This window comes from Bufo bufo, chromosome 2, assembly GCF_905171765.1.
Source record: "Bufo bufo chromosome 2, aBufBuf1.1, whole genome shotgun sequence".
NCBI lineage: Eukaryota > Metazoa > Chordata > Amphibia > Anura > Bufonidae > Bufo > Bufo bufo.
Window position 1 is genome coordinate 33,597,411 of NC_053390.1, and position 17,451 is coordinate 33,614,861.

Below are 17,451 nucleotides of genomic sequence, written 5' to 3' on the forward strand. Positions count from 1 at the left end.
TACATGTACATTACACACAGCTCTCTACATGTACATTACACACACACAGCTCTCTACATGTACATTACACACAGCTCTCTACATGTACATTACACACACAGCTCTCTACATGTACATTACACACACACAGCTCTCTACATGTACATTACACACAGCTCTCTACATGTACATTACACACAGCTCTCTACATGTACATTACACACACACAGCTCTCTACATGTACATTACACACAGCTCTCTACATGTACATTACACACAGCTCTCTACATGTACATTACACACACAGCTCTCTACATGTACATTACACACACACAGCTCTCTACATGTACATTACACACACAGCTCTCTACATGTACATTACACACAGCTCTCTACATGTACATTACACACAGCTCTCTACATGTACATTACACACACACAGCTCTCTACATGTACATTACACACAGCTCTCTACATGTACATTACACACACAGCTCTCTACATGTACATTACACACACAGCTCTGCTGCACACATCCTGACCTATAACATCAGCCATTCAGTAGTCATAGAGAGATGGTCATGTGATTCCTGACTCCTCCCACACATGTGACTGATCACATGACAATGACATCATCACAGGTCCTGCCACCACACAGCTCCTCTACAGTTGGAGGTAGGTGAGTAGTCACTCAGGATTACTGGGGCAGGTTTATTATTAACCCCTTCACTACGATCTATATAGTCACCTCATCCCCAATAAATGGCCTCCTCATCAGCCTTAGCCATGTCCCTGCCAACACCCCCCCCCCCCCCCCCACTACTAGGGTTACCACCTTCACAACAAAAAATACACAAAAGGCATTTTTATGTGGGTAAAAAGGGGGCTGTGGTTTGAGTCTTTTTTTTTTTTTTATGAAATTACAGTTTTTCCTGTTGTTTTTAAAGGGGTTGTGCAGTGGCTGTAAGGCTAGGGCTACACAACGACTTTTGTCACGCGACCATTTTTATAATGATAGTCTATGGTGTCGCACAGCGACATACTGCGACTGCGACATGACAGTCGCAAAAAACCCATCCAAAATAGATTTTTCTGCGACTGTCGTGTCGCAGTCGCACCATGTTGCACGTTGCAGTGCGACACCATAGACTGTCATTATAAAAATTGTTGCGCGACAAAATGTCGCAGTGTAATTGTGCCCTATGTGTCGCGCGACTTATTGTCGTCGCTTAGCCCTAGTAGCGGCTTCCTCTCGCTCTTTCCTGCAATTACAATGCGTTCACTTCATGCGTGAACAGGAGTAATGAATGAGCTCTTATAGAGAAAGAAATAACTACAAAGAGAGGAAAAATCCATCCGCTCCTCCTATTCCACTGCTACTCTATACTGGAGTCCAGTTTGCCCTGGTTTCTTATACTGGTTTATTCTGTAAAACTAATAGAAGACTATGGTTTATAGCGACAGTTGTGAGGAAAATGTCTGTTCTGACGGAAACCCCCTCCACCTGTCAGATCTTCCTCTCTAGTGATAGTCGCCATTACTGCAGAGTGTAATGGGTATCGCTAGAGAAGCTCCGCAGGTTTTTCACTAAAGATCCAGTATGGACGGGAGGACGGTGTAACATGGAGGCTGCACTGGTGGCTGTGTGGTTGGTGCCACTAATCTGACGCTGATAAATGTCTGGGTCGTGGCTTCAATCAAACAATCTAATTCAGCGCAGAGGGGATCAGATGGCGAGCTATTGTCTTCTAATGGCTGTACTGGAAAAAAAGACCCCCGTATGTGACAGTCAGAGAACAGGTATGCTCTGACAGATAGGGGGGATGATTACATGCAGAGGAGTCCATGTCGCCCACATCTGTATTGGAGGATCCGTCAGGAGCTTCCATTGTAGATTCCATCAAAAATAAGTGACAGATTAGCAGAGCATACTGCGTTTTCTTGTCCTGTAAAATGATGAGTTTTCTATTGGAAACCAGATCTCATTTTAGTCAGTGCGGTCCATCAGATGTTCATTGTATAGTCAGTGCGGTCCGTCAGATGTTCATTGTATAGTCAGTGCGGTCCATCAGGAGGAGACCATTGTATAGTCAGTGCGGTCCGTCAGATGTTCATTGTATAGTCAGTGCGGTCCGTCAGGAGGAGATCATTGTATAGTCAGTGCGGTCCGTCAGGAGGAGATCATTGTATAGTCAGTGCGGTCCGTCAGGAGGAGACCATTGTATAGTCAGTGCGGTCCGTCAGGAGGAGATCATTGTATAGTCAGTGCGGTCCGTCAGGAGATGTTTATTGTATAGTCAGTGCGGTCCGTCAGGAGGAGATCATTGTATAGTCAGTGCGGTCCGTCAGGAGGAGATCATTGTATAGTCAGTGCGGTCTGTCAGGAGGAGATCATTGTATAGTCAGTGCGGTCCGTCAGGAGGAGATCATTGTATAGTCAGTGCGGTCCGTCAGATGTTCATTGTATAGTCAGTGCGGTCCGTCAGATGTTCATTGTATAGTCAGTGCGGTCCATCAGGAGGAGACCATTGTATAGTCAGTGCGGTCCGTCAGATGTTCATTGTATAGTCAGTGCGGTCCGTCAGGAGGAGATCATTGTATAGTCAGTGCGGTCCGTCAGGAGGAGATCATTGTATAGTCAGTGCGGTCCGTCAGGAGGAGACCATTGTATAGTCAGTGCGGTCCGTCAGGAGGAGATCATTGTATAGTCAGTGCGGTCCGTCAGGAGATGTTTATTGTATAGTCAGTGCGGTCCGTCAGGAGGAGATCATTGTATAGTCAGTGCGGTCCGTCAGGAGGAGATCATTGTATAGTCAGTGCGGTCTGTCAGGAGGAGATCATTGTATAGTCAGTGCGGTCCGTCAGGAGGAGATCATTGTATAGTCAGTGCGGTCCGTCAGGAGGAGATCATTGTATAGTCAGTGCGGTCCGTCAGGAGATGTTTATTGTATAGTCAGTGCGGTCCGTCAGGAGGAGATCATTGTATAGTCAGTGCGGTCCGTCAGGAGGAGATCATTGTATAGTCAGTGCGGTCCGTCAGGAGGAGATCATTGTATAGTCAGTGCGGTCCGTCAGGAGGAGATCATTGTATAGTCAGTGCGGTCCATCAGGAGGAGATCATTGTATAGTCAGTGCGGTCCGTCAGGAGGAGATCATTGTATAGTCAGTGTGGTCTGTCAGGAGGAGATCATTGTATAGTCAGTGCGGTCCATCAGGAGGAGATCATTGTATAGTCAGTGCGGTCCGTCAGGAGGAGATCATTGTATAGTCAGTGCGGTCCGTCAGGAGATGTTCATTGTATAGTCAGTGCGGTCCGTCAGGAGGAGATCATTGTACAGTCAGTGCGGTCCGTCAGGAGGAGATCATTGTATAGTCAGTGCGGTCCATCAGGAGATGTTCATTTTATAGTCAGTGCGGTCCGTCAGGAGGAGATCATTGTATAGTCAGTGCGGTCCGTCAGGAGGAGATCATTTTATAGTCAGTGTGGTCCGTCAGGAGGAGATCATTGTACAGTCAGTGCGGTCCGTCAGGAGGAGATCATTTTATAGTCAGTGTAGTCCGTCAGGAGGAGATCATTGTATAGTCAGTGTGGTCCGTCAGGAGGAGATCATTGTATAGTCAGTGCGGTCCGTCAGGAGGAGATCATTGTATAGTCAGTGCGGTCCGTCAGGAGGAGATCATTGTATAGTCAGTGCGGTCCGTCAGGAGGAGATCATTGTATAGTCAGTGCGGTCCGTCAGGAGGAGATCATTTTATAGTCAGTGCGGTCCGTCAGGAGGAGATCGTTGTATAGTCAGTGCGGTCCGTCAGGAGGAGATCATTGTATAGTCAGTGCGGTCTGTCAGGAGGAGATCATTGTATAGTCAGTGCGGTCCGTCAGGAGGAGATCATTGTATAGTCAGTGCGGTCCTTCAGGAGAAGATCATTGTATAGTCAGTGCGGTCCGTCAGGAGGAGATCATTTTATAGTCAGTGCGGTCCGTCAGGAGGAGATCGTTGTATAGTCAGTGCGGTCCGTCAGGAGGAGATCATTGTATAGTCAGTGCGGTCTGTCAGGAGGAGATCATTGTATAGTCAGTGCGGTCCGTCAGGAGGAGATCATTGTATAGTCAGTGCGGTCCGTCAGGAGGAGATCGTTGGATAGTCAGTGCGGTCCTTCAGGAGAAGATCATTGTATAGTCAGTGCGGTCTGTCAGGAGGAGATCATTGTATAGTCAGTGCGGTCCGTCAGGAGGAGATCATTGTATAGTCAGTGCGGTCTGTCAGGAGGAGATCATTGTATAGTCAGTGCGGTCCGTCAGGAGGAGATCATTGTATAGTCAGTGCGGTCCGTCAGGAGGAGATCATTGTATAGTCAGTGCGGTCCGTCAGGAGGAGATCGTTGTATAGTCAGTGCGGTCCGTCAGGAGGAGATCATTTTATAAGAACCGACACATACCTCAGATATAACAAACTCGAGTAATAAAGGGGCCTAGATAATTACAATACTGCTCCTACAACGACTAAACAATTAACCCCTATAAATGATGAAAATACTCGCGGATGTATCAAGCAAAATAAACTTTATTGGTAATAAAAATAAATATAAAGACATGGTGAAAACATGAAGGGAAAAGTTGGCCGCAAGACCCCCTTTCCCAAAACCCCTGGTAGTGGAGACCACACTTGAGAAGCTCGGGTGGCAAGCCCACTTGGATAATAAATAATATCCACAATTAGCAGTATGCATACAGTCCACATACACACAAAAGATACTTGATGCGAGAGGTGTAATGACACTCGCAGAAATGCTATTATCATACAGTGTATGAGGGCCAAATAGCCCTAAAGGAAAGTCCGGTCGCCTTTCACCAGTGATGTGATGGTAAAACCGTATCCTAAAGTGTGCATGAGCTGCATAACATGACGGCATCTAACAGAGAGTAACACAAATCATTGACCCATGGTGGACATCTAGAGCGAGATTCTCAGTGTGCTGCTGCCCCAACGCGCGTTTCGCCAACCCTCTGGCTTCGTAGCTGAGTAGATCATTTTATAGTCAGTGCGGTCCAAAAGGAGGAGATAATTTTATGGTAACTAAGGTGAAGTTGATTTCGTCATGCGATGGCGGTGTTTCCATTATTTCAATGGTTCTCCTATAATGAATGGTTTTGTGATTTATTTATTTTTTCTTTGTTTTCTGCCATAATTTTTTTTTGCAGTTACTAAAAAAACATTATAAAACTATACCTATATATAGTGCTGCATCTGTAAACGCCATACAATATCCTGGTGTATATAGACATGTATCTGTAGATAGCAGTACATAGGAATACATTATACAGGGTGGGCCATTTATATGGATACACCTTAATAAAATGGGAATGGTTGGTGATATTAACTTCCTGTTTGTGGCACATTAGTATATGTGAGGGGGGAAACTTTTCAAGATGGGTGGTGACCATGGCGGCCATTTTGAAGTCGGCCATTTTGAATCCAACTTTTGTTTTTTCAATAGGAAGAGGGTCATGTGACACATCAAACTTATTGGGAATTTCACAAGAAAAACAATGGTGTGCTTGGTTTTATTCTTTCTTGAGTTATTTACAAGTTTCTGACCACTTATAAAATGTGTTCAATGTGCTGCCCATTGTGTTGGATTGTCAATGCAACCCTCTTCTCCCACTCTTCACACACTGATATCCCATAGTTTCCTTCTGCGCCCTGCCGTGTGCTCGTACAGCAGTTTACGACCACATATGGGGTGTTTATGTAAACTACAGAATCAGGGCAATAAATATTGAGTTTAGTTTGGATGTTAACCCTTGATTTGTTAGCGGAAAAAAATGATTAAAATGGAAAATCTGCCAAAAAAGTGAAATTCTGAAATTTCATCTCCATTTTCCGTTAATTCTTGTGGAACAATGTTTGTAAAATCTGTTTTTAATACCTTGAGGGGTGTAGTTTCTAGAATGGGGTCATTTTTGGGTGGTTTCTATTATGTAAGTCTCACAAAGCGACTTCAGACCTGAACTGATCCTTAAAAAGTGGGTTTTGGAAATTTTCAAAAAAATTTCAAGATTTGATTTTAAACCTCTAAGACTTGTAACATCCCCAAAAAATTAAATGGCATTCACAAAATGATCCAAACATAAAGTAGATATATGGGAAATGTAAATAAATAACTATTTTTGGAGGTATTACTATGTATTATAGAAGTAAAGAAATTGAAACTTGGAAATTTGCTAATTTTTCAAAATTTTGGCTAAATTTGGTATTTTTTTTATAAATAAAAATGATTTTTTTTACTCCATTTTACCAGTGTCATGAAGTACAATATGTGACGAAAAAAACAATCTCAGAATGGCCTGGATAAGTAAAAGCGTTTTAAAGTTATTCACACATAAAGTGACACTGGTCAGATTTGCAAAAAATGGCCTGGTCCTTAAGGTGAAAATGAGCCCGGTCCATAAGGGGTTAAGGTTCCATTCACATCTCAGTAGAAGTACACATTAGGAGGATCACCCGACATGTACCTCCAAATATAAGGCTGTGATGTATCCCACTTGTTAATATTTTTTACATGAGATTTTGTGTGGTTTTTACGTTGTTTTATCTTGTTTCCATTCAGGTTCCTACAATATAGAATCATCTCCGTTGATATCTTCTGTATAAGAGAATTTTCCTTATTCACCCATCAAGAATGGATGGGGACAGAGACAAGATGACAGAGAGGATATTCCATCTCACCCTAGAGATACTCTTCCAACTTACTGGAGAGGTGAGAGATTCTGATGATGTCACATTACATCATTCTTATCTATGGTAATAACAGATGATATGACTGGAGAGGTGAGAGATTCTGATGATGTCACATTACATCATTCCTATTATTTATCTTATTTGCTTATATAATGCCTTCATATTCTGCAGCACTTTACAGCATTTTCATCATTCATTGTACCCAGTGGTGCTCACAATCTCCCTAAAAATATGTCTTTTGATGTGTGGGAGGAAACTCATGCAAACACATGGAGAACATACAAACTTGACCCAATACATTGACTCCATCACTGCAAGACAGCAGTGCTAGCTTCTCAGCCACCATTCTGCCCAACAGATGGCCATAGTGATATGTATTATTGTATCTCCCAATATCCAGGATTACACAGTGGTGAAGAAGACCTCTAGTGAGCTCTGTCAGGCTCCTGTGTCTGAAGGATGGGGAAGAACCTTGAGCCCAATCACGAGGCCTTCACCTCACTCCATTATACATGAGGAGATCAATGAACAGAAGATCTTAGATCTCATCCACAAGATGATGGAGCTGCTGACTGGAGAGGTGACACTGCTGGGAATGCTGGGACATTATACAGTAACAGCACTGGAGGGGTCTGGGTGATGACTGTATCATTGTGTTGTCAGGTTCCTATAAGGTGTCAGGATGTCACTGTCTATTTCTCCATGGAGGAGTGGGAGTATGTAGAAGGACACAAGGATCTGTACGAGGACGTCATGATGGAGAACCACCAGCCCCTCAAGTCACCAGGTAATAGACAGGACTGAATACACCCGTCCTTTAAAATTCTGTATCGAAAAAATGAATTCAGTCACTGTATGTGTCTCCTACAGGAAGATCGAGTAAAGGAATGGCACCAGAAAGATGTCCCAGTCCTCTTCTTCCTCAGGATCATCAGGTAGATGGAAATATTCCCTGTGATCTGTAGAAGGATGTGAAGTCTTGTTTTGTCAGTCTTGTTTATCCCCATAGAATTATATGTTTATATCTGTGTAATGAGAAAGGTGGAGATGACGGGGTTAAAGCTGACCATAGACATTAGATGTTGTCTGGATGTAATCACTATGTTCTGACCATGAAGACTGCTGGTGGGAATAAGGGTCCTTTCACAGGCAGATTCTCTGTCCACTAAGAAGCACCAATCAGCAATACAGCATGCTGACCGGTACTCATTTACTGCTGCATTTATCTACGTGCGGCTTTTATGGTTAGTATGGGAGGAACATTCATAAATACATTCCCATACAGATTTCCTTTGATGGCTGTACATCCTCCGTCTACACAGGGCAATGTGCTGCCGTCAAATTATGATCTATTAAATCATTCAGTCACCCAAGAAATGAGTGTTTGCCAGGAGATCAAGAGCATGATTACACGTGAAAATTATCAGTCAAATGAACATTTATATGAATGTTTGTTTTCTATCATGACCTCACTTAAATTGTACTAAAGAACCAGCAAGTTGGATTAATACCCATCTATTCCCAGACAAACAACCAAGAAGCTAATCTTGCTCCACTAAAGCAACCCGAATCATGTCTAGGCATGCTGATAATACATGTGGATGTGGTTCTCATCACTGAGCCAACATCTAATATCTATGGCTCTGAGCCAAATATCATTTGGCTCAGATAACTACTTTTACGTCATTTGTGGACGTCACGATAATTTATGATTTCTTCTGCTCTTTTAGAACCTTCCACGTAACTTCTCTAATTGTCTGGTGACTTTTACAATATTGGTTTCACAGCTTTTGAAACAGGATGAAGATCTGAGCAATATCAATGCTACAGAGGTGTATATGAGGGGTGATGACCAGTGTATGGAGGAAATTCCTACACAGACATATGTGAGGGGTGATGACCAGTGTAAGGACATTCCTACAGATAACCACCAAGGTGAGTCAGTACTGATGAGGAATTTAACTTTTAGTCAGTTAAAGGGGTATTCCCATATCAGACCATATATTTTAGCTATATGCCCCCATTGTCTGATAGTCGCATGTTCTAGAGGTTCTAAAACAAATCCTAAAACAAAGCCATCAAAGTGGTGGCTGGCAGTGCCAGGTCTAGCCGCCACCAACCGTTCTTATTGGCCCGCTGAAAAAAATGGAGGGCGGACATGCATGCCTGGTGTGCCCTCCTTCATTTTCCTGGCTGCGTTTATGAGATAGGTGCAGGTCCTAGCAATATGCCCCCATTGTCTGAGATGGGAAAACCCCTTTAAAACAGTGCATATTTTACCTTATAGTGTTTAGAATGGTACCTTTAAGTCGGGTACATTCTTAGATTGTGCTTGGATCCCAAGGAATTAAATGAAAATTAAATAAAATTATTGCGCTGAAACGCCCCACTCTTTTTCAAGGGCGCTGCGCTACTCGTACAATGGCCTGGGTTTGGGGTGGCCCCACTGCTACGCTGAGTCCCCTGGACACCGTCGAGGTGTCACCACGTGTTGCTGCTCTCTGGAAGAGGTGGTAAGGCGTGGTGCATCCCAATGGGAAATAAGTCCTGAGAGTACGGGGTCTGCAGTAACCAGTCTGCTTCTTTACTGGAGGAACTCAAGGTGCAAAACAATACAGTCAAGACATGGGGTTGGCTTCTCCAGTCTCCTCCCTGGCAGAAGGGTTTGATGCTGAGGAAAGGCCTGAGATAGCTGTTCTTCTCTCTGTCTTCAGAAGGCTGGTACCCTGGTCAAAGGCTGGTGATCCAGGGTCTGTGGCAGCATATCCCCGTCTCAGCATCTTCTTCTGGTTACTTAGTAGTCTGGGAGAGTCTCCTCTTCCCTTTCTTTTTAGAATAGGGAAATGCTTCGATAGTCATTTTCAATGTGTAGAATTTACACTGGAAACAGAAGGAAAAGTGCAATCTAGGATGTCCACATCTCCAAACTTGATGTCTACTTAAACAATTTAAACTATCATAGTACTTGAAAGGCAGAATAATAAACTGTGTCTTTTCATCTTCAAGCAATAGGAACATAGAAAAAAGTACATAGTAAACCAACTGCATCAAACCATTGTGGTAAACCAGCTTGTATATACCAAACCCTTCAATGGCTGCTACTGAAGTTATTTGTCACTTGGTATGGTAAAATTGACTTTTTCCTGAGCAGGTGGGAGAAGGTCTTCCCATGCTGGAGAATAGTGAAGCATAAAAGAATAAAAAAAATAACTTGAAACCGTATCAGAGTTTTTTTTTGTTTGTTTTTTTAAATATGGCTCTGCTTCTTTGTACAATCATAACTGTGTAGAAACAGGTCTTTTTTTAGCTTCCCTAATGTCTCTTTCATCCATATTATTCCCTGTTTCAGCTGCACAGCTAAATACATTTCTCTCAGAAGCTGAAGGTCAGGGGCGTACCTAGAGCATTTGGCACCCGGGGCGAACCCTTTGTTTGGCACCCCCCCCCCCCCCCCCCCCCCCCTTCAAGAAAGTTAAGAAAACATGCACAAACTTTTTTCAATGTTTTCAATAATATTTATTACAAATTTGTAAGCTCTATACCCCCCTAATAAAACCCCTTAACCTCCCTTAATAAAGTAAAACCCTGCACCCTCCTTAATAAAATAAACCCCTGCACACCCCTTAACAAAATAAAACCCCTTAATATAAATAAACCTCTGCACACCCCCTTAACGAAATAAACCCATTAACCCCCCTTAATAAAACCCATTAACCACCCCTTAATAGACCCCTTAACCCTTCCTTAATAAAATAAAAACCTGCACCCCCTTAAAAAAATCACTTTCCATCTGCACCAAAAAGAAAAAAAATCGAAATCCCCATCAATAAAATGAACAAATCCTGCACCCCCCCTTAATTACACCCTCTCTTCTCCCCTTAATTACACCCCCTCCCTTAATAACACCCCCCCTTAATTACACCCCCTCCCTCCCCACCTTAATTACACCCCCCCTTAATTACACCCCCCCCTTAATTACACCCCCTCTCTTCTCCCCTTAATTACACCCCCTCCCTTAATTACACCCCCCCTTAATTACACACACCCCCCTTAATTACACCCCCTCTCTTCTCCCCTCAATTACACCCCCTCTCTTCTCCCCTTAATTACACATCACCTCCTCCCTTAATTACACCCCCTCCCTTAATTACACCCCCCCTTAATTACACACTCGACTCCCCCCCTTAATTACACCCCCTCCCTCCCCACCTTAATTACAAACCCCTCCCTTAATTACACACACACATCCCTTAAATACCCCCCCCCCCCCTTAATTACAAACCCCCACTTAATTACACAATTATTTACTCACATTTTGATGATGCCTCAGGCTCCGTCCGACCGCTGGTAATGGATCCTTCCGCTTCTTTAAAAGATCCGTGAAGGCGGCGCAGCGTCAGCGTCGTGACGTCATGTTGCGCGCCGCCGCAATAATCCTTCCACAGAACTTGAAGCCGGCGCCTGGCGGAGTCGCGTCGCGGTGCAGCAGTGGATGGAGGAGGGGTGACTCCGTCATGGCACCCCCCTTGTGAGTGGCACCCGGGGCGGGCTGCCCCCCCCCGCCCCCCCCTTGGTACGCCACTGCTGAAGGTGTCTCTCTTCTGTGAAATCTGCCAGGACTGTATTGTTGTGATGTCCTTTCCTTGAAATCCCATTATGTTTCTTTTCAGCTCTGGAGCTCATAGAACAAACAAGGAGAGATACATCACACAGACAGGCAGGATGGATGCTCTAGTGATCTTCAGAAGCAGTGTAGAAGCAGTTGTTTTATCAGGCTCAGGATCTCAGCTAACTCTGGCATGCCCCCACTTCCTGTGAACTGTCTTATGTTACTAGGGATAGATCTTGCCTGACAACAGACAGCGGTCTGCAGATAAAGTGGAAATGAGGCCCCTAGTCATCATGACTTTATAGCTTTTGTTTAGGTGGATGTAGGCAGATCTTAAAAAATCTGACAAGCTCAGATTGATTATGCCATCCCCACCTAATTGACTCTAATACTGCTCTGGCTTGGTGCAATAACTGCATATTCTTCTGATCAGTTTTGCTGCCCAGGATCCCCTTTTCATGCCCTAAACTTTTTCCTTTTTCCCCTTATATTTCCACATTGTTGGTTTCACCCATGTTCATTTACTATGTTGGATATATCCTGGGGACTGGGAACATTACTAGGTCTAGCTCACATGGCAGCCATCTTTCTTGTTGCTGGTAACTGAATATACTTCAATTATCTCAATTAGTGTTGAGTGAAGTGAGTTTCGGATGATTCATTCAAAGTCGCTTCGTTCAAAACTTTGGAATAATATTGTACAGAGATTTGTCTCCATACAGTATTAGAATGTAACTTCATTGAATAACTTCGGTAGTTGATTTTTAAATGGAAAACCACTTTAAAACTTGAAACCGAACTCGGCTTCAGTTCCGACTAGTACCTCGGAACCGAAGCTGAGTTCAGTTTGGTTCTCCTGTGACATTTTGTAATGTGAATGTTTTGTCCACTGATGACTCAATTGCCTTCAATGTTGTATTCTCTTTATTTCAAATGATAAAATTATTGAAATAAAAATGTCTGGTGACAGGCGCAGTGCACCTTGACCCTATGAAGATGCTGGCTTCAACTTAAAAGTGAGAGTGTGTCTGGTGTTCTGATATCAAGATCTAATGGTCCTTGCTCGGAGGTCTACTGTTAGATTGAGATCTTCTTTGCCACCAGTATTTCCATTGATAAATTAATTGTTTTACTATTCGTATGAAAATTCTATATAGAAATTTTATAAAATATCAATAATTTTAAGCTTATTGCTTTCAAAATTTTATTCTTGGCAGATAACTATAGCGGGAGCTCAAGGGGACATCTGATATCTTCAGATTTGAAAGCAGATGAAGGTGGTATCACACAAGACACATATGAAGAGCGTGCCATTATCTCAGATGTACCCTCAGCCATTCAGAGCAAAGATTTATCATCTGATCCTGTTAAACATCTCCGATCTTCTGATTCATCACAGGCTGCTCAGCAAAATTCAAGTCACAGACGGGGTGTTGTATATCAAAGAACACACTCAAAGAAGTCATATTCGTGTCCCGAATGTGGGAAAAGTTTTAAACAAAAAACACATCTTCTTCAACATCAAAGAAGTCACACAGGAGAGAAACCATTTTCATGTTCAGAATGTGACAGATCTTTTATTAAGAAATCAGATCTTAATAGACATCAGAGAATTCACACAGGAGAGAAGCCGTTTTCATGTCCAGAATGTGGAAAATGTTTTAGTCAGAAATCATATCTGGTTAGTCATTTAAGAAGTCATACAGGGGAGAAACCATTTTTATGTCCAGAATGTGGAAAATGTTTTACTCAGAAATCGTGTCTGGCTACTCATGTAAGAATTCACACAAGGGAAAAACCATTTTCATGTTCAGAATGCGGCAAATGTTTTACTAAGAAATCAGATGTTGTTAGACATCGCATAGTTCACACAGGAGAGTACAAATTTTCATGTTCAGAATGTGACAGATGTTTTAAAAAGAAATCAGATTTTGTTAAACACCAGAGAATTCACACAGGAGAGAAGCCATTTTCATGTCCAGAATGTGGGAAATGTTTTAATCAGAAATCACATCTGGCTGTTCATCTAAAAAGTCACACCGGGGAGAAACCATTTTCATGTCCAGAATGTGGGAAATGTTTTACTCATAAATCATGTCTGAATAGTCATCTAAGAATTCACACAGTGGAGCAGCCATTTGCATGTTCAGAATGTGAAAAATGTTTCTTAAGAAGAGCATGTCTCCTTGAACATAAGAAAATTCACACATGAAGGCGATCTCCAATTCTGTCCAGGATGACCGAGAGTTAGTGAAGCTCTGTTTGCATACCATCAACCTCCAGCAACTCTCTCCTCCACAAATCTTTTCACTTAACCAAGCCAAGAGGGTAACAAAACTGATCAAAGTAGCACATGGCAATGATGTATTAAAAATACCATCTTTATTGAAACGACATGTAAAGAACACATCTAATCAAAGGACACATCATCCTCAGGGAGAGTGGGTCAGAATCTCAAATTGCAAGGAATGGACACAAAATACTAATAGTACAAGATACATAACAGTAATACAGACAGTAATGCTATTTTTAAGTACAAACTTAGTGGCTCAAAAGCAGCTTATCATCATTTTAACAGAGTTAACAATAGCCATACAATCAGGGCTTAATCATGCTTGCCCATAATGCCTTGTAGTCAGCAGCTCACCGCAGCCAATCAGGAGCAAGTATACTGATGAGTCAGTCAACATTAGTCAGGTACTGATCAAAACATGAAAAAATATTTTGCAGCGCTCACCTACGTTAAGTACTTCCGAAGCATGGACACAGATGGACATGAAGTCCAGCTTCTTTAAAATGTAGTATTCTTTATTTCAAGTGGTAAAATCCATAAGCAGAATACAGTGTAAATCTACGCGTTTCAGACCCTACAATCCTGGTCCTTACTCATGACTCATGGTACTGGACTTTATCCATTTTGTTTGCAAATTAGTAAGGTACTATATAAGCTCCCAAGCTGGAGATACATGTGTATTCTAGGCTTGTACGTTGATGTGTGAGGACACCTGACAAATACAAAGCAAAGAAAAAATATCTTTAAACACACAATACATTGAGCTAGTTTTATGTCAGGGGGGAGTTTCAGGGAAGACAAACACTAGTTAGATGAAATCAATTGTTAGAGCGTGAGAGAGGTTTTAGCTAGGGACAGGACAGCCTCTGGTCAGTGCGCCATTATGTAAAAAGCTGTGCCAGCCATTTTATACACTGCTCCACTGGTATCGCAACATTAAAAGCTAAAGGACTCACTTTTTTTTAAAATTAATGAGCATTAGCCCAATGGCCATCAAATAATTCCCAATCACAGCCACAAATGGTCTAAAATTTTAATCCTGGTGCTGCTAGCATACTGTCTGACTTATTCTTCTGTGTCACAGTTATAGTATATTGTACTACATCTTTCAAAGTTTATAAATAAAATTCAGTTCATCACTATCATACCTGTCCTGATGTATTATTCTGCTCCACTGTTTTACTGTACTGGAATTTTTTTAAAGTTTCAGTTGATCACTAGTGTATGTGACCTGACGTACTGACTGCATCATGTCTGCTAAACTCTAGAGTCACTGCTAGGGCAGTGGGTGTGGAACAGATTTGGTCCTAAGGGCATTATCGTGGCAGTCTTCTGGTATTCACCTATACAGGGATCTTGACTTTGCTGTAGGGGAACCACCAGGCTGCTACTTCCTGGAATAGCCTCTGGGTGGTTGATAGCTGAGTCACAGGGTAAGCGATAACAAAGTAGGGGAACAAGGGGACAGGCACAACTGTAGTCAGGGATATGTCGAGGTCAGGGAAAACAGAGTAGGTGCTAAATGGTCTGAGGCCAGGGCAGGCAGCGAATGGTCAATACGGAAGTCAGGCATGGGTCGGGTCAGGCTGCAGAGGGTCAGAGTCCAGTAAAAAGGCAGAGGTCAGTACACAGGCAGGCAACAAAGACAGCACACATTTGCAGTAACTTGGCAAGCTATGGAACCTATTACTCAGGCACCTTCCTACAGAGGAAGTTCCCTTAAGTACCCCAGGGTTGCCAGCCATTGGCTGGTAAAGATTAGGGTGCACACACTGGCCCTTTAACCAGAGTGAACACGTGCATGTGACCTATGGACACAGGAACAGAGGTTGAGCCAGAAAGCTGGCTGCATCCTCTGTGGCGGGACAAAGCAGACCCGCCAGGAAGAAGGCAGTGGGAGGTGGGTCCAGGCCATTGGGTGAGATACAGTAAGTAGGACAGGAATGGCTAACAGACTTTACTATAACAGTAGCCTCCCCATTATGACCTCTCTTCTTTGGTCCAGTTGCTGCACAAACTTCAGAAGAACAGGGGCATCAATCTTTTCAGCCAGTTCCCAAGATCTTTTTTCTTGGCCATTGTCCTTTCAATCCACTAAGAAGAAGATGCTACCTCTTTTCTTAATTATTGCAATCAGCTGAGCTTTTCATGTGAGTAGAAGCCTGAAATAGAGTTTAGATTTTTTGCCATATCTGGGTAAAGTTGTTGATTGAGTGAACTCTGCTGACAGAAGGAGACAGTCATAGAAAGAGGAATTGCAGTGGCTACGCTGGGTCCCCCAGGCACTCATGATGTGTTGCTGCTCTCCGGAAGGGAAGGCGTGGTGCACCCGAATTGAAAATTACTTCAGAGAGTCAGGGTCTGCAGTAAACCAGTGTGCTTTTTTATTGGAGGAATTCAGTTACAAAACAATACAGGCAAGGTATAGGGCTGGCTGAACTAGCTATCCCTCTCTCCCTTCAGAAGGCTGGTAGCCTGTTCAAAGGCTGGAGGCCCATGGTCTGTAGCTCAGTAGTCCGGGTGGCTCCTTGGTCATAGGGATGGTGACCCATGGTCTGTGGCAGAGTATCCCCATGTGTCTTCTTCTGGTCACTTATGTAGACTGGCAAAGTCTTCCCCTCCAAGCACTGGTCCCTAACTGCAGAACACTAGAGGCTCTGACTGCTCTCCTTATATACCATTTCTAGCTAAACTAGAACCTTCTAGTGAGAGGGGTGGAGTGGAGAAATTCAGTACAAATAGATACATTGTTACACTTAACATCTCTCATAGACTTACATTAGAACTTCAATGGCAATGACAGCAGTTTTTCCAGACAAAACATAGCTAAACCAGACATCCAAAAGGTCAGTCTGTCTAGTTTTGGTGATGAACAAGTTTGGCTTTTTCCCCTCCAAAACATGCTCTTCTTTAAGCCCTATGGTAGCTGTGGAAAATTACCAGCTTTTCAATCAAAGTCCCAAAAGTCTCAGTATTAACTCTTTCCGCAGTACTGTGCAAAACAACAAGGTATATGTCACACCATACATATGAACTGCAGTTCCACAGTATTAAACAAGTCACTGCAAGTTAACCCTTTAAAGTGAAACAAAGGAAGAAGTTTATAACTTTGCATAGGGGAAATGGGCAAGTGTCCACAAATGTCGAGACTTCAAAGTACCCCTGCTCCAGGGCACTACAGAATTCGTAATTGGCCGCCATACACCATGAAAAAAGTGGTCTTACCAGAATATTCGCTAGAATGGTTGTTGTAACAAAACTTTGCTCAGTGGAGTAAAGCAGCCCAATCATCATGACATGTCTCAGAGAGTTGATCGGGACTTGATTAATGCGCACACCTGACAATTAGTTTACGATGGTAGGCTAAGGAAAAATCCAGTTTAATATACAGCAACTTTCGGATAGCTCTCCACTCTTCACACCCCTATCGGACATTACATGTAAGCGCAACCAATGTAGTTAGAAAATATGTTCCACAAACAATTTGGCCAGTTGGTTGGCAGGCGAGAAATCAAGCAGAGGTACAAAGTGAGCTATCTATGAGAATCGATCAGCCACAACCTAAATTAGCATGCACTCTGACAAAAGAGAAAGTTAAGTGATAAAATCCATGGTGATATGCTGTCATGGGGCATCCAGCACTGGCAAGAGGGGTAGGAGTTTTGCAGGTTTTTGTTTAGGAGACTTGTTCTGGGCACAGGTAGGACAGGTGGCAACAAAGTCCTGATCATCTTTAGAAAATATAGACCACTTGTAATGCAAGTAATCAGATTAACTGTTTTGAGGAGACCAAGGTGACTAGTGACTTTGGAGTGATGCCCCCAGAATAA

General features: G+C 42.9%; 1 protein-coding gene across 1 annotated transcript; it reads left to right on the forward strand.

The window, feature by feature from the left end:
• Positions 1-7,586: 7,586 nt before the first annotated feature.
• On the forward strand, positions 7,587-14,750 carry LOC120992126 (oocyte zinc finger protein XlCOF6.1-like). The gene is made up of 3 exons (XM_040420900.1): positions 7,587-7,654; positions 8,507-8,654; positions 12,546-14,750. Exons 1-3 carry the CDS (start codon positions 7,607-7,609, stop codon positions 13,538-13,540), a joined length of 1,191 nt encoding a protein of 396 aa, XP_040276834.1. The 5' UTR covers positions 7,587-7,606; the 3' UTR covers positions 13,541-14,750.
• Positions 14,751-17,451: the final 2,701 nt, after the last annotated feature.